Source organism: Hesperophylax consimilis, chromosome 5 (genome assembly GCF_061612785.1).
Source record: "Hesperophylax consimilis isolate HC1 chromosome 5, BYU_Hcon_1.0, whole genome shotgun sequence".
NCBI lineage: Eukaryota > Metazoa > Arthropoda > Insecta > Trichoptera > Limnephilidae > Hesperophylax > Hesperophylax consimilis.
The window spans coordinates 19,500,503-19,526,590 of NC_142840.1; the positions used below are offsets into that span (position 1 = coordinate 19,500,503).

A 26,088-nucleotide genomic window follows, 5' to 3' on the forward strand; every position below is an offset into this window, starting at 1 on the left:
GCAAACAGATTTTACAAAATGAAATAAATAATTTTTGAAAACCAATAAACACAATGCCAAGGAGAATACAAACATGGTAAAATTTGAAATAAATAAATCAACTTATAATAGTATTTACAATGGTACCAGATGCAAGACACATTGTAAAACTAAAAATCATAGTCAAATTAATATAATCATGTCAAGGAAACTCTAGGAAACATAAAAGCTGTTTATCAAGATGCTAACCACCTGCTACGAAAGAAACAAGTCAAATCCTCAGAGTGTTAAGATGTGTATGTTCCAGACGTCGATTTGAATTTTCGAATATGTACAGAAAACAAGAACAGCATATTTCAGAGATTGCAATTTGCATCGACAGTTTTAAAAAAACAACTAAATTTTTAAAAAGGTAAAATATAAATACATACAATAACTACGCAAAGTGCCCTTGAGGTAATTTCTTTACAAAATTATTCCATAATAAACTATCCAATTGCAATCATATTAAAGATTGAATGTAAATTTATTAGAAATGTTTTGATTGTCCAGTTTTTAATGATGTAACTGGGGTAATTATGACGGAATGTTGGGACAAACCTTTCGCAAGCGTTGTAGGCTTGTCGCCGGATGTCCTGGGAGGCGGTGGGGCTCATGGCCAGCTCCACAGCCCGAGCTAACTCTTCGGCCAGCGCCGCCCCCTCGGCTCCTCCGCACGACCCCGACTCCACGCCGTTCATTTCTCTGCTTCACTCCTCTTGGTATATCTGCACACAGAACACACACTTCGGGAACTCTCCTCTTTGGGCTAATAAGCGTGCCCACACCGGCAATATTAAAAAAAAAAACAAACCCCCAGCTAATGCACACTACAAACCAACAGTACAACTAACTTTTGACTATTCACTGCATTCTAATTTAAAAACAAATGCAATAAGTCTACATTTCACATTCTTGGGAGACGATGTAGACAAGTATATTATATAAGTGCAATATGCACGAAGACTTTTAATAAATTTTAAAAGGACAATTATGACGGGAAGATATTCGTACTACGAGAGAAACTTCAAAATCATGCCGGCCACAGAAATAAGCAGCTGCAAAACATCGCCATGTGTAATTCGATAGATGTCAACGTAGACACGAAGTTATCGTATTTAATTCAAACAGATTATTACTGAAAGTATTTAGCTGTATTTTATGAGGTTATTTGATAACTTTATTATTTTATTTACCAAAATTTTATAATAATTCGTCGTTAAAAACATAAGAACGCCTCGTGCCACTGAGAACTTGATATTTTTAATAAAGTGTTACCATCATGTTACCATAGTGCCATAGTGCTTACATCCTCTCTTCTAAATTATTGTTTATTGATAAAATAAAAAAATCGTAAATAAATTGTTGGTTAAATACTTTTTCAAAGCCAAATAAATATGTTTTAGCATTAATTTTAAATTACCTTTAACAAATATTTAATTATGTATTTTAAATGAAATGCGTAAATTCCACTTTATTGAAATATGATATGAAAACATAGAAAGATGTACAATTTAAATTATTGTTATGTTGGCTGCTATTATGAAAAGGTTTTGGTTTCCATGGCAAATTTGAAGTTTGAAATCAGAAAGTTGTTAGAAATAATACCAGTGGTTTATTTACGATACCACTCATCTATTTGTTATTGAACTTTTTAAACATTATTTTTAGCCCTTATTAAACACAAAAATGGAATCCGATCCCACGTTGGAAAGACAATTCAAAGGTCACAGGGATACAGTAACTTCGTTATCCTTTCATCCATCAACTAACCAGTTGTCATCGAGTTCACTCGATCATTCTATTATGGTATGTTTTCAGTTGAAAAAATTAAGCTTTCCAATATTTTCTTTTGTACGATTCAATAAATTAAATATTTTAATTGTTTTGTAGTTATGGAACTTTCAATCTACCTTAAGATGCTACAGATTTCAAGGCCACAGGGATGCTGTGCTTGATACAAGTTTTTCTCCTTCTGGTAAACTGATAGCATCTGCATCTAGAGATTGCTCAGTACGTCTGTGGGTGCCCACCGTCAGGGGAGAGTGTGGAGAATTTCGTGCACATTCGAAATCTGTGAGATCTGTGGACTTTTCGCCCACAGGAACAAAGGTAATAAATCATATTTTTCCTTAACATAAATATATATTTCCATAATTGCGTTTACCTAGACATTCACTTAACATTTACTATGTTTATCATTAAAGGGGTACATACAGAAAAATAAAGTGCTGCAAACCGATTCTTCCTTTGAATCGTTACATAGACTTTTTTTTCCTTGGACGCATGTAGTATTAAAAATAATGTTTGCTACTTCTAGCTTATTACTGCATCAGATGACAAAACGCTAAAACTATGGACTGTACACAGAAGGAAATTCCTCCAATCATATGTGCAGCATAAAAACTGGGTGCGTTGCGCAAGGTTCTCACCAGACGGCAGCATGGTAGCATCGTGCTCCGACGATAAAACCGTTAAACTGTGGGATGCAGACAGTGCCCACTGCATCCATACCTTTGAGGAGCTGAAAGGATACGGAACCCACGTCACGTGGCATCCTTCAGGGTCCTATTTAGCAGTCGGCCTATCCAACGGAACCATTAAACTGTATGATGTTAGGAAAAACTGTCTTCTACAGCATTATCGGTAAGAATTGTTTTTATCAATAATAATTTTCATCATTAGTCCAACAGGGCGACGCCTGAAGCCCCAGACTAACTCAGGGATCTCGATGTCTATCATGACCTCCACCAATCGAAGAAAATTTACTTATATTAAGTTTAAATCCTTTTGCACATGTGCAACCAAGGTGCAAACTCCGTATAATCTTCTGCTTTCCAGGGCGAATGCGTTACCATTGCAAAATTCCGATAGATAAATAATTTCTTGTAAAATTGGATAGTTTTCTAATGAATTTATATGATCTTTTGCAGAGCACATGAAGGAGGCATCACCCAGTTATCGTTTCACCCAAGTGGCAACTTCCTCATTGTTGCCAGTCAAGATAAAAAGATGAAGGTGATTATTTTACTCGAGTGTAACAACATGCCAGAATGCATTTTTCAGTAGCCGTGCATAATGGGACGTGTTTTAATTTCAAATTTATTGATTTTTCAAACTAAAGATATAATCAACCCTTGTTTTTTTTTTACTTTATCTAATTTCTTCTAGCTTAACTATTAAGCTAAGTACTGAGGCTTGTTCATTCTCGATGGTTTTACGCTCATTCAAACATGTCTCAATGTGGGTACATTCGCATGGACGCAATGACAAGCATACTTCCAAGTCAACATTTTCGATCAAGCCTAACCGTCGAGCATGAATATACGTGTGTACCTTAGAATCGAAACAGTGGTGCACAATCTATTTAGCAGGCTGCATTACCTATTTTACAAACCTTCGCGGGCATGCCTGGAGTACAAGTGTGGTACAAAATGGGCCGCACGAGGTGGGCTCGTGGGCCACATGCGGCCTGAATTAAAATAACAGATTTCTTTGATCACATAAGATTTTATTTTTTGTAGATCCTGGACCTTCTAGAAGGACAGCCTATTTACACCCTTATGGGACATAATGGTCCAATCACAGCTGTAACCTTTTCCAATGATGGGGAATATTTTGCTTCAGGAGGTTCTGACAAACAGGTAAATAATAATTTTTGCTTTGAAGAATTGCTTAATTTTGGCATGAATAAACACTTTCATTATCATCAGAACTACAATCCTTGGACTCCTGTTATTTATCTACCTCCAGTTTATTTTGCTTAAAAAAGCAGTGTTTTCTTCAACACCATCTATAACATCAACTATTGTTTTGACCTCCCAATGCTATTTAATTCTGCAAGCTTATGACAGAGAAGTTGGTTGATGGTCGGCTATTTTCCATGCTTGCTAAATATAATTATAATAAACCCTATGTTCCGTCTTTTTCTAGATAATGATTTGGAAAACTAATTTTGCTAATGCGGAAAACTTTGAAGATTCTAAAGAAAACATCTCAGCGCTAGATTCTTCCATTGATACTGCAGAAGAAAAAAAGGTTGATCTTACAAAATTAGTTGATGCCAGAAAGTCTACTTTCTTCCGCCCAGATAGTGATAATGATGATGAGGTTAGATCATAAATTTTTGATTTATTGTTTCACTTCCTGGTGGTAACAAATGCTTACTATTTGACCAATAGTAAAATAAACATCCTCCTCCCTTCCTGCTTTCTGCTGTACATACATGACTTCTGCAGCAAAGATAAAACTTTTTCTTTCTATTGGTGTATAATGGCGCTTTGTCTAATATTGTAAACATAATGATCATGTTTTTGATCATTATTATGAACAATATCTTGTGTATAATTTTCAACAATTGACTGTTTATTTCATTCACCGTAAGGTGAAAACAGTTTTTGTTGAACATTTAAGTTATGTTATTTTAACAAAATATTTACATGTATTTATTGAAAATATAATACGATTGTATATATCGAATTGTCTTTCTTTTTATTCTCGCACATTTTTCAAAATAAAGGAGTGCTGCGATGTCAAAGATGGATGCAAATCAAACTCCGGTTTGATTTATAGACATGAAAATTTCAGTTCTACACCGAATCCTTCAAAATCAAAATTTTCCAACGGCTCCAACTCAAAAAGGAACCTGTATTACAGTAATTTATTCAGAAGATATTATGATGAACAGTTTGAAGAGATTCACATTCCTAGATCCCCGCTGGAAATAGTCTCTCCAACATCTGGATCTGGTAATTTCTACTTTAGATTTTGTGATTCTAATGATATGTTGAAACAACCGGAATTCCCAATGGTGCCAGATTTACAGTTGGAAGAACCAGCGTCAAAGAAACAAAGAATTGGTGATTGTTTTTGTGAACCAGTTTATACACAAGATAATTCTGCATGCATAATTTACCCAGATGATTCCACCATTGTGCCCACTGTAAAGGCAATGATTTGTAACCTTTTGTCAATTCAAAACATTCTGCAAATACTGGATCAAAGAGTAACCAATTTAGAAAACTCAAATCTTTTATAACTTTTTTACTATGTGCATGATAATTTCATCTTTTGACATTATGTATTTATTTTATGAAGCTACATTTATTTTATTAATAAATATTATGTTTTATATTTATAATATAATCATTATTAACAGACTTACAAATAAAATCAATAATTTAAAATACATATTTTTGTTCACACAATCGAAAAAAGTGTTTAAAATAAAAATTCTTTTATTAATGTAAAAAATTCATTACTTTAATTTTACATTATTATAAAAATATATGAGCTGCCATAATCATAATATATATTTGAAGAAACATTCCTGGGTCTAGAATAACCTGACAATATTTGAAAATCTCCTGCTACCATCATTATAAGTGGAAGATGTTGCTTGTGCAATGATGGTGGACTTAGCCAGTTGAGGAATTGAACTCACGATGCCTGGGAGGGAACTGGACGCATTTGCCAACTCGGCCACTGATCGGTTATTTGAGCATAATGTCTTTTGATGAATGTCCAAAGCGCGGCCAAAATAAATCATTACTCTTTTTATATCTCTGTTCTGACATAGTGGCGTGATGTTTCATTAAATTTGAGCCTAAGTATGCAATCACAGATATTTTCGTAAATTTGGATCTATCAATATTAAAATTCTACAAATAAAAATTTGAAAAAATCATGTTGACAAAAAAAATACCACTCAATACAATAAACAATGAGACAAAAACAATACCGCTCAATACAATAAACAATGCGACATAAAATAAAACTGTTTCAAGAGAAAGCAAATATTATTGGAATTTTATGCAAATATTGTATGAAATACATGTTATTTGGTTTTGTACATAAAATGACTTGTACCAAAAAAAAAATATTCTAATTTTGGTTGTCTGCACATCCTGCTTCAAAATCTGGTTCTATGAAATCAAATTTGCTTTGAATCATTTTCAAAGCTGAAACTGATTATATGAAGAATTCAGACAAGCGATGAACTTATATATAATATTAAACAAATAAATATTTTACGTGTCTTTTTCAAAATTGAAATTTGAATATCCTGTGATTTTATACAGGTCTGCGCTACTTATGTACATAATACACTTTTCCTAGGGATTTCAAGCAAAATACTTTGCTTCTATAATATGAAATTAAAGTAATTCAAATTTAATAATATTAATAAGTTCCACAAGTATGGTAGTGTTTTTATTATTGTGACAGCTGTTTCGGCATTCAAGGCCGATTCAATTTCAATATTCAAAGTATCTCATAGTAACTACCTACCTAAATAATGAACCAGTTAAATTTCTATTTGAATTATTATTATGTATTGTTTATAATTTAAATTTAATTAGTCATACGTATTTATAGATTATGCCTTCGAAAGGTAAAACTGCCACGAAAATGATAATCTAGCTAAACTTAATACATAACTACAGATAATAGAAGCACAGGGAGAATTGACATGGAAGAATGCTGACTGTCACCAAGCTATGACCCAACTACGCTAACTATCAAAGCGGCTATGAAATGAAAGTAATGCGTTTGGTGTTTAGGTAAAAACAAAGACGGGGCGCCGCTGAGGATAGATGCGATCTTCAGTAATATGGGTGAAAGATATTGGCGACAATTTTGTGCGTACGGTATCATACTAATGACGGTCCAAGGCCCATCTCCCTTGCTTTTATTAACAGATATGTATGTAAAAAAAATATATACATTTTAAAATTTTATTTAAATATTAACTACTATTACTTAAACATTCATGCCTTCATTATCAACGGCTTCAAAGTAAACATGATTAAAATAACAATAATTTATCATTAATAATGATCAAAAGGTGAAAGAGCTACCCTACCTAACACTACCGATAGATCACAGCTGGCCGATGTAGGTGGTTTCCTTGCCGGTCTTCTTGATGATCTCGAGAAGTTTCTCTTTCCCGAGGGTCGAGGTGACGATGACCTTCTGGTCAGGCAGGCTGACACTGAAGTCCTCCACTCCGGCGCCCTTCAGCCGGTTGAGGACGCGCTCCACGGCACCCGAACAGCCTTCGCACGTCATTTTAACTTGGAAAGCGTGAACCTACGATAGACAATAATTATTTACTCTGACGAATAAGAATAAAAAATATTTTGCAATAAAAAAAATTGGAGTCAGTAGAACTTTGACATTGGGGGAATATTATGAGGATAAAGGAAGTGGGGGAGAAGAAGAGGTAGGTTGAGAAGTACCTGGCTGTTCACATGTGGTCTCTAAAGCTAAACATAGGAAAAACATGACAAGAAATGTTTCCATTTTGAATGGTGGTCTCTCACTAGGGTGATACTGGGAGTTTTTCAGTGTGGCATTCAAAGTAATGCGTAAGTTCAATGAACCTTGCAACAGTTAATCTTAATTCAATGATTAGTGAATTGATTAAGAAAACTATTTTATCAAATCATTAATATTGTTCTAGAAGTATGTCGCAAGTCATTAGGTTAAGATAAGTTTAGTGAAAATAGTTATTGTATAATCATTGAGTTTCCGCTTCAATTGTTGAATAATGGAGCTGAATGAAAAGGAATTGCTTTGTACAAAGCTGGAGAATTGCAGGGTAATAACATATACACATAAATATTTCCTGTGACATTATTGTTATAATAGGTAATTTTTTACCTACGTTATAATATTTTACCAGTAATTAACGACGCACTCAGTAACATTTGTTCAAAAATAAAATAACATTATGTCAATCCTAGTAGGTATAAAAATGAAATTTTAAAATTAGATTTGTCATACTTGCGACATTGTCGAAAGATTTTCCTTTTCCTTTGTACCCAATGGGAAAAATTATCTCAAGATACGTGCTGTAGGTATCGCTTTAATCTGTAATATCTCAACAAGTCCAAATAGGTCAATCCAAACCAATCCAAACCTGCCGCAAATTGACCGACAACAGCTGTCAAACGAAAGTGACAGTCAGTCGAACAACATAAACACACATTCGTATCGCAATGTTGGTACCATTGTAAATGTTGCCGTACTTAAATAATCTCATTGAGTTAATCTAAATAGAAATCATTTTCACAAGTATTTTGTGATTCATTTTCATAACATCCCGAAAAAAAACAATTAAATTAAGTAACAGAAATTGGCTTATTTCCGCCTGGATCTCAAGAGTTAACCTTTGGAACTCCGAGCTCCCGTAACCTAATATACCTTCGTAGTATGTAGTGTAATACTTCTTAATAAAATATAAAGAAAACAATGAAGAATGCACACAATACGAACTGTGCGTTGGGTGGACATATTATGACACAGTTGTTATTATTTATAATTATCTACTCTTTACGAAACGAAAAGCAAGAACTCTTATGTGATTTATTAAATTGTTGCCAATCGAATAAGATTTATTTTAGTAATCTACCAACATTTTTAAGATGCAAAATACTATGAAAAAAAGGATGTTTTCAGACTACTCAACTGACACGCCGGCGTTTGGATACAAATCTTTCATATCCAATGGGTACTTTCGAGGAACTTAAGAATTTAATAGTCAAGTCCCCAGCTATTTAGACAACAGATGTGATGAAGAATCAAGATTTCCTTTTATAATATCAACATCAAAAAACAAAATAATAAAAAAAGGTTTCAATAGAAAAATCTTTATTATCATTAAATAAATACTTAAGATATACGACTATCTGTTTTAAATTTTATCATTGGGGAAAATAATATAATATTATGAAAATGGAATGTGATGTGTATTATTGATTCCATATTTAAAAAAATATTATTGTGGTATGCAAAAAGTATTATAGAAAGAAACAAAGTTATTTGTAATTAGTAGTGCTGAAAATTTTGCATACAATATAATATTAAAAGTCAAGAATTTAATAAAAATATGTTAAAAGAAGAACAATAATATCAAGGTTCAATACACACAGAAAAAGGGCGATAACCAATTTCATGTCTACCATTACAGGGCAAGCCATTATAATAAACTAGGTTAGGTTAGAAAAAGGCATGTTACCTATCGAGTATCGTAATGTTGGTTGCCTGCTTATTGAATCAGTTGTTGGTAGACATGAAATCGTAAAGTACCAAAAGAAAAACAGATAGAAAATGCAAAAGAATATATACAATAATAAAATATCAGATGGATTTATGTATCACAGAAAACTTTCACTTAGGTACATTTGTCAAATTCGAAAATAACACCTAATTAATTATTATAGATGATTCGAAATCAGACAGCAATGTGATAAGTATTTATACTTGGTTACTTGAACTTGCAAAATTAATACTTAAATTTAGTGAACATCAATTTCTACAATCTTGAAAAAATATTGAATAGGGAACGATTGTATTAATCTATCATCATTATCTATCTTTATATTATTTGTAAAATGCGATTATTAGATAAAATATCATCTGCCTATTAACAAAGGCACGAAACAGAATACATAGTGATGATGAATGAGAGATATCATAATTTTAAAAGCGTGGTATTATTTTTAATTCTAAGATAGTAATTTTTTCTACTAATGAAAAATCGCATGATAGAAAGGCATATGCTGGTACTGATTAATATAATTATAATATAAGTAATGAGGGACGCAATACAACAAATGAATAGAACAGCATTAAAAACACATAATAATACAATTAACTTCCGAAAGTTTGTGCTTTTACATTAAAATTAATATTCTAGTAAGTACATAATTATTACTTTATATTTAACAATTTGGAACTGAATGATGAATATGACTTTTTATATCAATTTTGAACACTCAAAAAAATATTACAATTTTATTGCAAAATTTTTATTACAAATTAATAATATGTGGACACATATTATTTCGAATTAAATCTTGTCTACTCACAAAATATTATATTAAAAGAGAAAACATGTTAACAAATTAAACATGACAGGGATAAGGTGGTATTTTTTTTTTAAAGAAAGCTAAACATTTCCGGGTTATGAATAACCTGACAATATTTGAAAATCTCCTACTACCACCACAGTAAGCGGAAAATGTTACTTGTGTTGTGATGGAGGACTTAGCCAGCCGAGGAATTGAACACACTACGCCTGGGTGGGACCCAAACGCGATGTCAACTCAGCCACCGACTGATGGTTTTACATTTTAGTAAACAAATTCAAACTGTATGTTTTATGTGATATTTCCTACAAATGTAACAGATTAGGCTTGCATGCATTGACACTTAATTAAAGCACGGGGAATGGGTTACCTATGACTACATATTACATAAATTTTCTAACACATTTACTTGTGACATTAAACTACTTGAGTATATGTTAATTATCGTAATAAAAACTACTTGAATACAATAGCACTTGTCGAGTCTTACAGGTCAATCATATAAAAATAACTACTTAATTGTGGAACAAATATCTACTCAGTTTTAAACTTGCAGCACTTTTAAATCATTGAATCTTTATCACATTGTATGTATATATAGATCAGTTTTTAAATGTGTACCGAGTTTAGTTTGAATGTATTTTTAGAGCAGTTGTAAATTTGTACCACATTTAGTTTGAATGTATCAAAATACTTTATCTTGCATCTTTAGACATGTTCCACATTGACTTTGAATGTTTATCATGTTTCCTTGGGGCTGGTGCTGAAATCTGAACCCTCGTTGCTTTTGGATTGATTCCTTCGTTTGGATTCCTTAGCCAGCTCCGCCAGGAGTATCTCGTTGTCCGCGTAGCACTCGGCGCTCATGTTCTGCTGCGCACTCACCGATCTCGCCATCAGCTTCTGTCTGTAGCGTGCCAGCCTCTCCTGCTCTCGTGCGGCTTTCAAGCGGTGGAACTCATCTTCTTCTTCTCCCTCCTCCGAACCTGATATACTTGCCGTTTCATCTTCAGCAACTACGGAATTAATAATCAATATCATTATTCGTTCAAATCTATATCGACAAATGTCTGCAATGATCTACAATTAATGAACATTGGTCTAGGAAATTAGCACACTTTGACCGAACAAGCTGGGTTAGAATTTTAGTTTTAAATTGTTGTTAGATTATTCCAACACCAATGAGGCATGCTTTGATTAAATAGATGTTAGTTGGAAAGTTGAGAGTAGCTACAATAGTTATTATTCATAAATTGTTACTCAATGCTAGAAACATACATAGATTACATTTTACTTTTCAGACAGAAATAACAATTACATTGTGTATTACGTATTTTTATCTCACATAATTTAAAATCATATTAACTGAGAATTTCAACTCTCTTTACTGTTACATATAGATAAACTATACTATTAATTTTACTGAACAATTTTTAAAATATTTAAATTTACACCTTTTTCACGGAACAGTTTCTAGGAAAGATCAGGATCATTTTGATTTTCTTTTAGGAATTCTAGAATGTTTTTTAGTTGTAGGACGGCGAGTTGGAGTAGGGTGAGAAGGGTCTATTGGAGGACTATTTGATCTGGGGGTGCCAGGGGAAGTGCTTCTACTAGAAGACATTGAAGTTTGCTGTGAAGTGCTGGCATTAGAAGACGGTGAAGTGTGACCTGAAGTGGGTGCTCGAGTAGGACTAGCGGGTCGAGAACTGCCTCCACTGGGTAAAGATGAAGGGTAAGGAGTAGTGCGTCGCGAAGGTCCGGGGTCGGCGGAAGGAGAAGTTTTTTTCCTTGAGAAAGTCGGGTCGCTAACGGGAAGCAGTGTTGGAATACGGGCCGGGGTATTATGTCTTTTCACATGAGTGCGACGTTCTGTTGGGGTGCGACTGAAACTCCTCTTATAGCTCGGAGTAACGTTGTGTGGAACTTCGGGAGCTCGTCGCCCCGTGGAGGTGGGTCTTATAATCCTTGAGGGAGTGGGTTTAAGAATTCCTGAGATTGTGGGTGTAGGATGCTTTGGGGGGATTATTGTGGGGGCTTGCTGATCTGAAGGGGTAAATGTTTTAGGCGTAGGACTGGGCACTGTAGCACTGGGTGTTAAAGGCTCCGAGGTAATGATACGAATACTCTTGGAAGGGGGTGCGGGAGTGTCCGAGGTGGGGGTGGGGGTGGGGGTGCGAGGGTAGGGGCGCAGGATGGAGGCGAGCGGAGGGTCCGGGTCTGGAGGTTTAGGATCTAGTGACATAAATTAGACAACACACAAATTAAAAACAACAAAACAAATGTTTGGACACTACATGACATGTTACACAGGACTTTTGGAGGGGTGAGCACATATTAACATAAAAACAAAATAAAATAATGGTGTTACAAGATAAATTGATTTTCACATCATAAAGATAAAAATGTTTCAAGATTTTAGATATTGATTTTAGGCAATAATATAAATCTTAGGCATAAAAAATAATCTATTTCTCCAAATCATAGTCAAAGAGATTTTGGCTTTATTAAATAATAGCTTATCAAAAATAAGTCCCTTTTCTATACCTGACCGGGAGTAATTCTACCATCTTTCCTTGCACCCTATGTTTTTTAATATAGTGTTATGTGAGTTATGAAATCAATAATATCATAATGGTAATTCAACAACAAAAATGGGCTTTTGAATGAATCATCATAAAAATCATCTTATTCAATCCATCAATTTAAAATTGTATAAACCATATTTTTATTTGTATGACCGCGTGACACTGGCTCTGACACACTATGGTGTGTATGGCCAGTTCCTTACCCATGGCGCGACTGGCGGCGGCGCTCAGCGAAGGCCCGATGTCGCTGTCGAGGCGGGAGCGCGGGGGCTCGAGGCTAAGCCCCCCGGGTGAGGGTGGCAGGGCCAGCTCCCCCCAGGCCAGGGGGGCGGAGCTCGACATGAGGTGGTTACCTGTGACGGGCCTGCCCTGGTTAAACGCTGGAAGGCAATGGCTTATTAGCGGCAGAACCACAACCCGATTAGACCAAACATTTCCCAACATGTGCATAAAGGCAGATTGAAAAAATATTTTCAACGTTTTGCAACATGCTTGAATTGCTAACCCGATAGAGCATTTTCAACATTTCCCAACATGTGTACAAAGGTAGGTTGAAAAATATATATTCAACATTTTGCAACATGCTTGAAATGCTAAGCAAATAAATTCTTACACATGATTAGATCTGTCATATTTTCATAGTTTCTAAATATATTTATGAAGCTTGGAATATTCACAACCCAATAAAATAAGATATAAAATATATTTGTATATCATAATATTTTTTTAGCATTTTGTAGCATGCTTGAAATGCTAAACAGAAAAATCTTGCACTAAATGATAACATGTGTGTAAAGCTTAGCAAGTTACTTAAAAACCTTACGAGATTCCGAATATTATTTATTCTCATCATGTTGTTGTGAAATGTGGAAAGGTAAAAAAATAATATATCCTTTCATCAGGATCGTTCAAACACAAAGTGATTAATATTTCCATCTGTCCAAATGTCAATTTTTTTACCTGTTTACAACTAATTGCTGTTTGTTAAACAAATTATCTGCTGTGATATTTTCGTAGATTTGTTTAATTTCAATCAATATTTCCTTGATGAATAAATAATATTGGACCGATCTAGATTAATACCCGTCGTATAAGTTGAGATATAACAGCAAATATGTCAGTTAAGACGTGCCAGTTGTGACGTGATAGCGTTTGTGACATGTATCTCTCACATGTATAGCGAGAAGGGTTAATGAGACATGCTAAGATTAAAATTTTCTTACATTTCAAGCTAGGCCCAAGCTTCCACTGATAAATTAAAATTAAATTAATTATTAAATTATATCGGTGTTGGGGTTAGAACCCTAAGCACTAGAATCTGTAGGCAATTTGTACTACACAGCGCTTAATTATTAGAGTGACACATTGAATGATCAATCAATAAATCAATCACATCGCCTAGACACCAGTGTGAATTCATCTCCGCTTAAATCATATTCGGCCACAAGACAAAGAAAAATAGGCAATTTCATGAATTCATTGAACAAAATATTTTCATTATAAATATTGGCAATGCTTTATCTGACCTCTTTGACAGCGGTAAGCTCCTTTACTCTGTTCCCAGTAGGCTGATGGTTCGAAACTCGGCCAAGGCAAATATGTAAATTAATATTTATTAACCTTTTGGCCGCATTAACTAACTCAGGTTTTCAATACCTCCCTCTATGCAGAACATTATCGACAACTAAGTTGCAGTATCAAGGGTTGATGCGGCTACTTATCAATTATGATTTCTTGCAGTATCAGTTGATACGATCGCGTCCAAAAAGTTAAACAATATCAGATCTTCACATAAATTAGTTTGGTTTTGGAGTTGAAGATAGATGTTGAAGATCCTACTCAAATTTTCCTAAGCCTCACAATATTCCGCAATGTAAAATGGGGATGCCATAGTTCCACTAGCTTCGGGCAGTTGGGATTCTTATGCACGCCATTCACGTTGTAGCCTATCCGCCGTATCGGTCCATTCCCACTAGCATCCGCTTGGAAGTGTCGGAAGGGCAGTCCGGTCGAATGACCACTGAACCTCACACCGAACCCGAAACCACTATGTCGAAAGGCTCGGTTTTTCTACACCGACTGCAAGAGCAACTTCATGAAAGGACACATGATCCGACAAACTACGTGGCCGGTAATGACTGAGCACCGATAGAGGTTCATAAGGTGTATGAACGGGTCCGCGGTCGGGTCGGGGTATATATAATAGTGAATGGCTGGCTTTATGATTTTAATACTTTGATTATGGCATCACGTATATACACATTATGATAGCTGAAGTTAAATGGTATATGGGGAAGATTAAAGCGGTGATGAATCCACAGTAATGTAAAGTCAAGATATTTAACTAGAAAAAACAAATTACACAAAATAATATAATATAATATACTAACATTGTATCTACACATAAAAAGTAATATAAATAGTGATGTATGGTAACAAAGAGTATAAAATACCAGAAGATATTTTGTCTCACCATGAATGATTCTGTACCATCTCCCCTTTATTTCTAGGGCATGCAATATTCTATTCCACTTCTACATTTTCTTAAAACTAACCTCCTTGTCTTCGGAATTGAAAATCATGGGGCAATGGGCTAATCGACAATCAACCAAACCAAAACTCCATAACTGCATTTTCAAGATAAATAATTTCTTTTTTCACAGACATATTAACCTCTTCAAAATAATGTATCTGCAAATCTGTTACTTTCTAAGAGACTTTGAAATTTTTTCTATTTTTGTCACAAATCATTTAGATATTGATATTACAACAAGTATCATAACATATAGTGGAAAAACAGGTTGTCAAAAACAGCGATAATTCTCAAATAATCTGAATGGAATTTCAAAGTCAACCCACCTATTTTCAGCTTGCAATGTTAATTCCATCACGACCTATGAAGCTTTAAAATATTTATTTAACTGTTAAAAAATATGGTAGGATTTGACATTTTCTTTAAAGAATATTATTTTTAAATATCAGCAAAATCGGGTTGCAATATTTGTTATGTTTATTATAGGAAAATTTTATCGATTCGAAAGTTGGCTTGCGTAGATAACAGATTTGCAAATATGCAGAATATTTTATGGAGAGCTTGTCTAAATTATTAATACAAAGTAATAATAAGAGATGTGTATAAAACCTACACCACTTAAATATTATCTATAACTACGGAATCCTTAAGAATTATCTTAATTTAACATGCTGGTGTTTTTAACATTGCTTAAATTGAAGATGTTTCTAGAAAACCATGCGAGATAGAATGAACATTCCCTTTAATGTTCATTTCTGCACACGAAGACAACTTACGCAACCGCACGGGTTTAATTAAATGGTTAAAAGGAGAGATCAAACTCAATCAAAGGTACAATCATTATTTTTTTGACAAAGTATCTATTTTTTACAGATTTTAATGAACTGTAACAATAGTTTCGTATGCATCTTCTTGCTTATTGTTAACAAAATATATTACATAAATATGTCACATTTGTTTTGTCTTCTTTAGCGTTTTGAGCGGAATAGGAGTGGGAGTCATGCTTTTAAAGAAAAAAAGAAAGATCTGCAGGTTAAATTAGGCTCTTTGTTATTGAGAAAGCATGTCCTCTTAATGCATACCTACTTTGAATCGGCGGCAATATTTGTGTAATTATTAAAGTAACTAAAACTTTAAATCAAATATTAAAATTTGAATGCAAAGCATTACAGATTGTTTTGTAAGAACAAAAATGTAACAATAAAAATAATAAAAGATGTATCGACATATTATTAATCTCAAATGGTTCTCAGTTAGCCAGAATGCGTATTTCCTTTTCCGTGTTTAATAGGAGGCATTACTAGAGTTTAGAAAGACAATTAGCATAACAAACCCGTGCGTGTTTCAAGGTACATAGTACTGCCGTACTGCCTCCTACTGAACACGGAAAAGGAAATACGCAGCCAAGACGACTTTTACAAATGAGTATTGCTGTGTTTATTGTTTCATCATTTGGCGTATCCGTGTTATAGTTTAAAGAGAATGGCTGTCATCTTACTTGGTTCGTTGGAGAAGGCGTTTCTGAAGTTAGTGAGGGGGTGAGAGGGCATGTTCATGGGGGCGCTGGGCGGAGGGGGGCCAAAGATGCTCGCTGCTGTTGGTCTGAAATGATTCAATGATAAACAGTTTTTAAAAAGAATGAATTTCAATCTGTTCTTTCCGATTTATTCAATCGTTATAAATAAATATGTAAATGTTCGTTTGTTCAAAATTTTAAATCTCCGAACATTCTTCACATCACTGAAAGGGACACGCCCATGCCGCTTCCCCCAGTCCACAAAAGTTGGTTTGTTCCCCTAGGCCTTGCGGGATATATGATTTGTTTAATATTTTATATCAACTATTACCGTCTTATAATTTTGGGGGGATATTGACCAACTGACCTAAAGGGGCAGCTGCCCCTGACTCTTGATATCATTTTTTTTATCTATGGATTGAGAAAAATGGTGGGTGGACCTGCGGATAATAAGGGATGAGTTACCTAAGCTAAGCCAAGTTTGAAACAGGCAAACAAGATGTTGCTTGTCATTTTTTAAATAGGAATTTTTCAATCTGTTCTTTCTGATTCTTTTAATTGAAGTTAGGGGATCGTCTGTTTATCCTCCCATCTTCTAATCCATCAATCACAGCGAGTTTTTGAAGTACTAGAGTTCTTTTTTTTAATAATTTATAATTTAATTTTTGGTCAAGCTATCGTTAATAATAGTAAACAACTTTATAATAAATCCGACGGAAGAAAAAACGTAATCGTCGTTAAAAACAACGAAAGTTTAACACGTGGTAGTGTTCTCCAGTGACTTTTTAACATTTTACCATTGTTTTTTTAATAATATAAACTATAAAATTCACTGCATCCCAAACCAAAGTGTTGTGTACAACGGATAAAGTGCGCGGATTGGCCGCTTTAATTATGAGCTCACCTTTCAGGGCTCCTATTGGTTGCTTTTGTGTTGTGAATTTGTGATACCCCTTGTTTACAATCGAAACTATCTAAATTCTCTGTATTAAATCCTTTTAAAGTGACAATTGTGCGTCGAAAGAGATTACTCTCATCTCGCAAAATACTTTTTAGTATACATTTGTGTATTTTTTCTTTTAAATAAAATTATCCAAAACCTACAAAAAAACATATCCGATAATTTCGTGAATAAAACAGAAACTTTTCGGTAAAACCGATAGTGGATTTCGTAGATACATTCATAGTGATAAACTGTTTAAAGTTATTTGTGCTCAATTAGTGCAAATATAAAAAAAATCGTGATATAAAAACTCGATACGGCGACTTTTGTTTTGATTTACATAGAGCTAGACCGATTGCCCACCTACGAATTTTCAGGCGCAAAGCTGAACAGAACTAATACTTTGTTTCAAACATTGTTTTTTTTTTATGTGTCCTTATAAAGTAGTGTTTAATAATGAATCGTCCTAAAAAACGACACATAAGCACCATGATGTCTCCTAGTCCAGAGGATATAGGAGGAAAGTGCGTCACGATTGAGGATGCGGATGAAAACAGCTCGGTTACGTCATCCAAAGGCTCGGACGTCACCGAAGCGGAATATCCTTGCGCTTCAGGAGTAGATGTGCTCAATGAAACCCAAGCACATTTGACAGCTCTTCAACTTGTGTTAGCAGAGAAGCAATCTAAGGTCTCAAAAGACCAGCAGCTGAGGATCGCTAGAAACGTATCGGAAGTTTTCAGATCCGTATCTCAGCTGTTGTTGGAGCGCGAGACGATGCGTGCGGATTTAGCTACAGTTACAGCACAACTTAGAATGGCAAAATAAAAATACGCCACGAGAAGAGGGAAAAAAGGCACCTTGAGCAAAAAATCATACAATTAGAGTCTGATCTCGGGCCTGTAATACGGAGAGTGGCAGTGGCAACGGAGGCTACCCTCTCTTTTGCTGACATCGCCCGAAAACAGCCATATGATGCTCACCAACCCCCACCAATCACTCAACAAGGACATCGCGTCGGACCACCAAGACCTGCCGTTTGCATCTTTCCAACGGATGCGGACGCCACAAAGGACAGTGACGGTACGAAAAAAATGATTGAAGATACAATTCGGCCATCTGAACTAGGCGTTCGGGTCACGGGAATAAAAAAAATAAGAAATAAAGGTATCTTGATCAATACGGCAACCACGGGCGAACAACAAAAGCTATTAAATGCACCTTGCTTCGACAACTCGAGCAAACTGAAGGCCCGACTACCGTCAAAGCGTCTACCGAGACTGATATTCTTTAATGTTCCCCGGGACCTGAACGACGAAGATTTTTTAAGGATGGCTCTCACTGGTATTCCCAACGTTGAAGACATTGAAGAAACTATTGCAGGCTGTAAACTAAGTCACCTGGCTGGTGCTCGCACAGGTAACGCTTGTCACCGTATCTACGCAGTACCCGCTACCGTACGTAAATTTCTAGTCGAGCAAGAGAAAGTATTTATAAGCTGGACTATTTGCCGCGTCCGAGATTTTATTGGCCTTACTGTCTGCACCAAATGCCACATGATTGGTCACTCATACAAGTATTGCAGAGATACCAAACCCACATGTGGACATTGTGCTCAACAGAATCATACTGGTGAGTCCTGCCCAAATTCCACCATCAAACCAGTTTGCGCGACATGCACCAGATTTGGTAAGCCTGCTGATCACTCAACTGGAGATAGGGACAACTGCCCGGCCTACATCGCTGCACTCAAGAACGACCTTGCAACTATAGATTATGGAGTGTAACATACATGAGCATAAGTGCCTCACCATCGAGAATTATAATCCTGTGACGAACTGTCTACGAATAATGTATATGAACGCGAGAAGCATCCGTAATAAGTTTGATGAGATCGAAGAAAAAGTAAGAAGTTCGCGGTACATTGTACACGTGCTCGTCATTACGGAAACGTGGCTTAAGATTGGAGAGGAAAAGTTTTACTCCCTGAATGGTTACAAAAGTGTTTTTGCTTCTCGCCCCAACGAAGGAGGAGGCGGCGTAGCAATATATGTGATTGATACTATGAAGTGTGCAATTATTGAAAATTTCTCAAATGAAAATTCCTTTTTAGGTATAACGCTTAGTAGCAGTGATAGGAAACCAGTTAACATCTATGCTATCTATCGAAAACCCAACACAAATATGCAGGATTTTCTAATACATCTAGAAAAAATACTGAACGAAAGTAGACAAGATACATTAATATTCGGAGACTTTAACATTGACATATCCATATCCACACACTCTTCATTAAATTTTTGCAACATCTTACAATCTTACAATTTTTCAATACATAACAAAACATTTCCCACGAGAGTCACTGATACAAGCTGCACCTTAATAGATCACATCTTATCAAATAGGCAAAACATTCAGACTACTATATCGAATATTGATGATCCACTTAGTGACCATAATATACTTATTGTTGATTATAAGAACAACTTAAAAAAATGTTTTAATAATAGAACCAAATCCCGGATTACGAGACCTATCATCAACAGTATGTCAGTAAAATCCTATCTTCTTGATAACAATTTCACGATCAACTTAAGCAACTCAGAAGACCCTTTTAAAAGTTTCAATTATCACATTAAAAAGGCAATAGAATCAGGTACAACTACACCAAAAACAGGATTAAGAAGTCGGGTACAACTGAATACTCCGTGGTTTGATTCCAAATTAACTAACTATAGACCAATTACTTTGTTAAACTCTCTATCAAAGATTTTCGAAAGACTATTAAAAAACCAAATAATAAAATACCTGGAAGAAAACAAATTAATCTCGGACAAACAATATGGATTTAGAGAAAAAAGAAGCACAAAAGAAGCTTTAGCAAGTACAATAGATTATATACATAGCAACTTAGATCAAGGGTTTAAATGCATAGCGATATATTTAGATTTGGCTAAAGCCTTTGATTCAATATCCCACAAAACACTTTTTAAAAAATTAGAAAATATGGGTATCAAAGACAAAGAACTACAACTATTAAAAAGCTACATGAGCGACAGAACACAACAAGTCAAAATTAATAACTATACTAGCAAACCACTGCCGATTACACACGGAGTTCCACAAGGAAGCATACTAGGGCCCGTTCTTTTCATAATTTACATAAATGAACTTTGCAGCATGGAAATAGATGGAGAAATAATTAGTTACGCAGACGACACAGTTTTATTATTTAAATCTAAGGATTGGAATAAGGTTTATAACATAGCGAATCTAGGAATCACGCAAGTGAAAAAATGGTTGGACTCAAATACACTCACACTAAACATATCGAAAACAAAATTCACAACGTACAGCATAACTAACACAGGACAGCCAAAAAACAATACAAACACCATAAAAATACACGAATGCATAAACACCAACATCTGCGATTGCCCCCCTCTAGAAAAAACAGAACAAATAAAGTATCTAGGAATCCTAATTGACCATAATCTTAGATGGACACATCACATCAAACAAATCACAAATAGACTCCTCAGAACAATACACATTTTCCTAAACATAAGAAACATATATAAAATAAAACAATTGAAAACAATATATTATGCACTATGCCAATCAATAATAGAATATGGAATAATTGCTTGGGGAGGAGCGACAAACGCAGCTATCGCTCAAATAGAAATCGCACAGAAAACGATATTAAAGGTAATACTCAAAAAACATAAACTAACCGACACAGACCAAATATTTAAAAGCTGTGACGTACTTTTTTTTTTTTTTTTTTTTTTAAGTCGGAGGCGGTTTACTTACGTTCCCCGCGAGCACTTAGGCCATAGGCCCATTGTACTATCTCCCATTTTACCTCATTCCCTTGCCAGTAACCCGGTCCCTTTAATGAAGTTCACCAGGGCTGTCATTGGATATGTGGCGATGTCTTCTGGTTCCACACTGTGTCTTCCCAGGTATCTGAGCCTTATTCCCAGCAGAGCGGGACATTGGCACCATAGGTGAATTGGAGTCTCTTCCTCCTCTTCACATTTCCTACAGATGTTGGTGTTTTCCACTCCCAACAGTTGCATGTGTCTCCTGAGATGGCAGTGTCCCGTTAATAGTCCTACCAGTTCCCTCAGTGAGTTTCTGTCCATATCGAGTAGTTGCCTGGTTCGGTTAGGGTCCGGTCCGTTTATGAGTACTTTAGATTGCCTCATTCCGGGTGCCTTCTTCCATTCCTTCCAGTGTTGGGATTTGACCCACCTCTTGATATGTAGTTTGGTGTGGCAAGCTGCTACTCCTACGGCCGGCTCGGATCCCGCAAGTGGTGCTTTCGCCCCTTTCCTTGCTAGTTCGTCAGCCCGCTCGTTGCCCTCAATACCTTTATGTCCTGGTACCCAGAGCAGGGTTACTTTATTGATGGTCGCCAGTTCTATAAGGATAGTCCTGCATTCCATCACCAGTCTGGAGTCGCATCGGTTACTTTCCAGTGCCATTAAGGCCGCCTGGCTATCTGAACATATATTTATGTTCTTATTTCTGTACCCGATACTCATATTCTCCTGTGCGCAGGCTAAGATGGCTTTCATCTCAGCTTGAAACACAGTGCAGTGCATTCCTAGAGGTATACTGAGTTCCCTCTTAGATCCCTGTAGACAGACCCCGGCCCCTGTTCCTTCCTCCATCTTGGACCCGTCTGTGAACCAGATTAGTTCCTGTTTGGAGTTTGGACCTGGGACCGTGTCCCATTCCTCCCTTGTGGGGTACGTCACTTTAAACAGCTGTCCGAAGAAGTATTCGGCTTGCTTGCCGTCCTGCTTCATCCCAGCCGTCGGACTAATTGCCCTCAGTCTTATTCCTATCTCCGTGTGACTGTTTCTGGGCAACTCTCCTCTCCATTGGCCATTGCAATGTAACCTGTAGGCTGCCGCCATCGCCGCCCCCTCTATTTCTATGTTTAGTGGGGGTAGGTTCAGCAGCACTCCCATGGCTAGTATTGGAGTGGTTCTCATGGCTCCTGTGATGCTTCTGCATGCAAGTCCCTGTATGTGATTGAGTGTGACCATCACTGTTTTCAGTGTTGTTCTCCTCCACCAGACCAGGGCTGCGTGCATGATCCTTGGTTTTACAACGGCTGTGTAAAGCCATTGCATCATTTTAGGTTTGAGACCCCACGTTCTGCCGCAGATTCGCCTAGTTGCCCACATCAGAGCACAGGCCTTTCTGCCTACAGTTTCCACCTGGTTTTTCCAGCTCAGTTTGGCATCTATGATGACTCCGAGGTACTTAACCGTGTCAGAGGGTTCTAATTCCTTTCCATAGAAGGTTGGATTGCTCCATCCTTCTAGTTTCCTTTTACGCGTAAAGATTACTAGTTCTGTCTTGTCTGGGTTGACTGACAGTCCTGTTTCTTCACACCATTCTTCCACTGTTGCCAGTGTTGACTGTATAAGGCCTCGGGTTGTGTCTGCATCCCAACACCTTATTATGGTTGCAATGTCATCCGCATACCCTTGCGTATATAGGCCCCTGTTGTTGAGTTTCCGGATGAGGTTGTCCACCACCAGGCTCCACAGCAAGGGTGATAAGACCCCTCCCTGTGGACACCCTCGTGTCACCAGCACTTTGATGCTTACCTCACCCCTTGTCACCGTAAGTATCCGGCCCGAGAGCATGTTCCTCAGCCACCTTCTGGTGGTTTTGTCGAGTCCATGTCTTTCTACCGCTTCATCAATGGATTTAATAGTGGTGCAGTTAAATGCTCCCTCTATATCCAGGAATAGCCCTACCGCCAGTTCCCCAGTCGCTTGTGCCTGCTCCAGTTTGTACACCAACCTGTGCAGTGCCGCGTCGACTGACTTACCTGCTTGGTAAGCAAATTGTAACTCGTGGAGGGGCTTCTCTTTCAGTGCCCCGTCCCTTATGTGCCTGTCCATTAGCCTCTCCATTGTCTTCAAAAGAAATGAGGTGAGGCTAATTGGGCGGAATGCACCTGGTTGGTCGTAGTCAGCTCTCCCCGGTTTGGGTATGAACACTACCCTTGTCTTCCGCCATGGTATGGGGATGTATCCGAGGGCACAGCATGCCCTCAGGATCTTCGTCACCGGAAGTAGGATTGTATCTAGGCCCCTCTGTAGAAGTGCCGGAAAGATTCCATCCTCTCCTGCGCTTTTAAAAGGGTCAAACCCTCTGATTGCCCATTTAACTCTGGAGGGAGTAACTATTTTAGCCGCAGTGTCCCAGTCCTTACCTTCCCGTGTAACTCGGGCTGGTGGTGGACCGGTGTCATCTGCTTCTAACTTTTTGTAGCCGGGAAAATGTTTCCCCAGCAGTACCTCCAACTCCTCCTCCCAACTGTTGGTAAATCCTCCATCAGATTTTTTGAATGGGCCTTTTGCTGCCCCTGGGTCTTTTGCAAGAATTTTTTGGATTCTTGCAGTCTGTGGGATGGTTTCCACCTCCCCACAGTATTTCTCCCAGGAGCATGTTTTGGCTTTCTGGATTGCCACCTTGTACTCTTTCTGGTATTGCTTGTGGGCATCCCAGTTTCCTGACTTTTTGGCCTTGTTGAAAGCTTGCCTTACTATTTTCCGTAGCTCCTGCAGTCTTCTGCTCCACCACGGTGTTTTGTCCCTGGTACTTGTCTTCAGAGGGCAGCTATTTTCGTATGCACTTATCATTGAGTCCCTCAGTACTTCTACTGCGTCCTCAATTTCTTCGGGGCAGCCGTATTTAGCTGGGAATCTTGTCATTCCTATATTTAGTTCCTCCGAGTATCTAGTCCAGTCAGTTGCTTTTGGGTTCCTATATGTATCGGTCCCCGTTTTGCTTGTTTCTCCCTCTAGTTTAAATTCTATGTGTCGGTGGTCCGACAGGGATGGTTCGTCCGATACTCTCCATCCTGAGACTCTCAATGTTCCTAGGGTCAGGTCTATCACCTCCTGTCTGTTACTTATAACGAAGGTGGGTTCCCTACCTCTATTAAGAATCTCAAGGTTCACTGTCATCAGGTATTCCAGGAGGTCCTGTCCTTGTGACGTACTTGATATACGCCAATTATATGTTAAAACACTACTAAACTACATTTTCGACCAAAAAAACAAACCCCAACAAACACAAAATATCACTTATAGACCGGTCAGACAAGCGTACAAAGAAAACATAAAAACTCCGACGGTAAACACTACCTTTGGACAAAGACACCATAAATACCACGCTATTAAAGCATTCAACAGTCTTCCACTTGAAACAAAAATTGAGGAAAATAAAAATAAATTCAAACACAAAATAAAAAAATGGATTAAAGAACAAAAAGACATTATTACCAAAATACTATAACATAAAAGAATAAAACATATACACGCAACACAAAAAAAAAATATAAAACACACAACACACACAAACACATATATCATTATAAATGCCGATTTACATTCTCTTTTGATATTTTTCTTTTAGTGTTATAATTATATTTTAATTTTTAATCTTTATTTTTTATTTTAAATTTATCTTTATTTTAATGTTGTCTTTCTTTTCTTTTATTTTTTTTAAATGTATAAATTCTTAAATTATAACATGGGGGCCTCAGCACGGGTAAACAACCCAGTGAGGCCAACATTACTAAATTGAAATATAAAATATTGTAAAAAAAATGTATCAATAATAAAATAATAAAAAATTAAATACATTAATCAAAGAACGAAACCAGATTCACAAGCAGTGGAAACAAGACCCTGGTAATCTTACTCTTGTAACACTTAAAAAGAGATTGAGAAATACCATTACTAATTATAGGCGAAATCTAAAACACAAATATTATGCGAACAGCTTTCAACAAAACCAAAATAACCCCACTAAAACCTGGAAAATCATAAACTCTATTCTATCAAACCGAACACATAAACCAACTAACGAAATAGAATCCCTCGTGGTAAATGACTGCGTAATTAAGGATCCGAGCCAAATAGCATCCGCATTTAATGAGTTTTTTCTCTCAATAGGAAAAAAGCTAGCAGCTACCATTCCGTCATTCCCGGATGACTGTAATACCGTATTTGTGGAACCGAAGGCTTGCCAATCCTTGTACATGGCTAGGACAAACAAAGATGAGGTACTGAGGATCATCTCTAAAACTAAGCTGAAAGCAGCACCGGGACTCGATGGAGTAACACCATCAGTTCTTAAGACTTGTAAAGAAGAATTAGCGGGTCACCTTACAGAACTTTTTAATTGGTCACTGTCCTCGGGAAAGTTTCCAAATGAATTAAAGTTAGCGAAGATAATACCTATACACAAAGGAGACTGTAAAACATGTATCTCTAACTACCGTCCTATATCACTTCTATCGGTTTTTTCAAAAGTATTTGAGACCATAATCAAAGATAGACTCCTAAAATACATATCTGCGAATAATATCCTTACACCACAACAATATGGCTTTCGGAAAAATTCTAGTACTCAATGTGCCGCCTTTGATTTTATCTCCAACCTTCAACAGTATATAGACCAGGGTGAATATGTGGCAGCCATATTTATAGATCTCAAAAAAGCCTTTGATACGGTCGATCATGAAATACTCTTAAAGAAATTGGAATATTTGGGAATTGTTGGGAAGCCCCTAA

General features: G+C 36.5%; 4 protein-coding genes across 9 annotated transcripts in view; 1 reads left to right on the forward strand and 3 right to left on the reverse strand.

Annotated features, from left to right (window-relative positions):
• Ranbp21 (exportin-5-like protein Ranbp21) overlaps positions 1 to 1,290 on the reverse strand; it is a 42,423-nt gene extending 41,133 nt beyond the window's left edge. Inside the window, exons 1-2 of one of the 2 annotated variants that reach the window (XM_089631671.1) lie at positions 1,215 to 1,290; positions 580 to 746 (exon numbers count right to left, since the gene is read on the reverse strand). In XM_089631671.1, the coding sequence (XP_089487797.1) occupies positions 580 to 719 (140 nt within the window). In that variant the 5' untranslated portion in view covers positions 720 to 746; positions 1,215 to 1,290. Of the gene's footprint in view, positions 1 to 579 lie in introns of both variants that reach the window. The other variant, XM_089631670.1, reaches the window with a different exon arrangement.
• Positions 1,291 to 1,590: 300 nt separating this feature from the next.
• LOC149423616 (uncharacterized) lies at positions 1,591 to 4,451 on the forward strand. The gene is made up of 6 exons (XM_089632044.1): positions 1,591 to 1,827; positions 1,912 to 2,130; positions 2,339 to 2,664; positions 2,952 to 3,036; positions 3,543 to 3,662; positions 3,952 to 4,451. The coding sequence occupies exons 1-6, from the start codon at positions 1,708 to 1,710 to the stop codon at positions 4,138 to 4,140; spliced, it is 1,059 nt and encodes a 352-aa protein (XP_089488170.1). The 5' UTR covers positions 1,591 to 1,707; the 3' UTR covers positions 4,141 to 4,451.
• Positions 4,452 to 4,578: 127 nt separating this feature from the next.
• Positions 4,579 to 7,930, reverse strand: Atox1 (Antioxidant 1 copper chaperone). The gene is made up of 2 exons (XM_089632045.1): positions 7,804 to 7,930; positions 4,579 to 7,107 (listed from the first exon to the last, which is right to left on the reverse strand). The coding sequence occupies exons 1-2, from the start codon at positions 7,810 to 7,812 to the stop codon at positions 6,898 to 6,900; spliced, it is 219 nt and encodes a 72-aa protein (XP_089488171.1). The 5' UTR covers positions 7,813 to 7,930; the 3' UTR covers positions 4,579 to 6,897.
• Positions 7,931 to 9,694: 1,764 nt separating this feature from the next.
• LOC149423618 (bestrophin-4-like) overlaps positions 9,695 to 26,088 on the reverse strand; it is a 117,028-nt gene continuing 100,634 nt past the window's right edge. For 4 of the 5 annotated variants that reach the window (XM_089631676.1, XM_089631675.1, XM_089631673.1 and 1 more), the window contains 3 exons: positions 16,510 to 16,613; positions 12,682 to 12,858; positions 9,695 to 10,906 (listed from right to left, as the gene is read on the reverse strand). In XM_089631676.1, coding sequence (XP_089487802.1) covers positions 10,632 to 10,906; positions 12,682 to 12,858; positions 16,510 to 16,613 — 556 coding nt within the window. In that variant the 3' untranslated portion in view covers positions 9,695 to 10,631. The remainder of the gene's footprint in view (positions 10,907 to 12,681; positions 12,859 to 16,509; positions 16,614 to 26,088) is intronic. The other variant, XM_089631677.1, reaches the window with a different exon arrangement.

Excerpts from the sequence above, each read along its gene's own strand:
- LOC149423616 (XM_089632044.1), top strand. The coding sequence starts at position 1,708 with ATGGAATCCGATCCCACGTTGGAAAGACAATTCAAAGGTCACAGGGAT. Across the intron at positions 1,828-1,911 it reads CACTCGATCATTCTATTATG|TTATGGAACTTTCAATCTAC; the intron begins GTATGTTTTCAG and ends ATTGTTTTGTAG. Across the intron at positions 3,663-3,951 it reads CAGGAGGTTCTGACAAACAG|ATAATGATTTGGAAAACTAA; the intron begins GTAAATAATAAT and ends GTCTTTTTCTAG.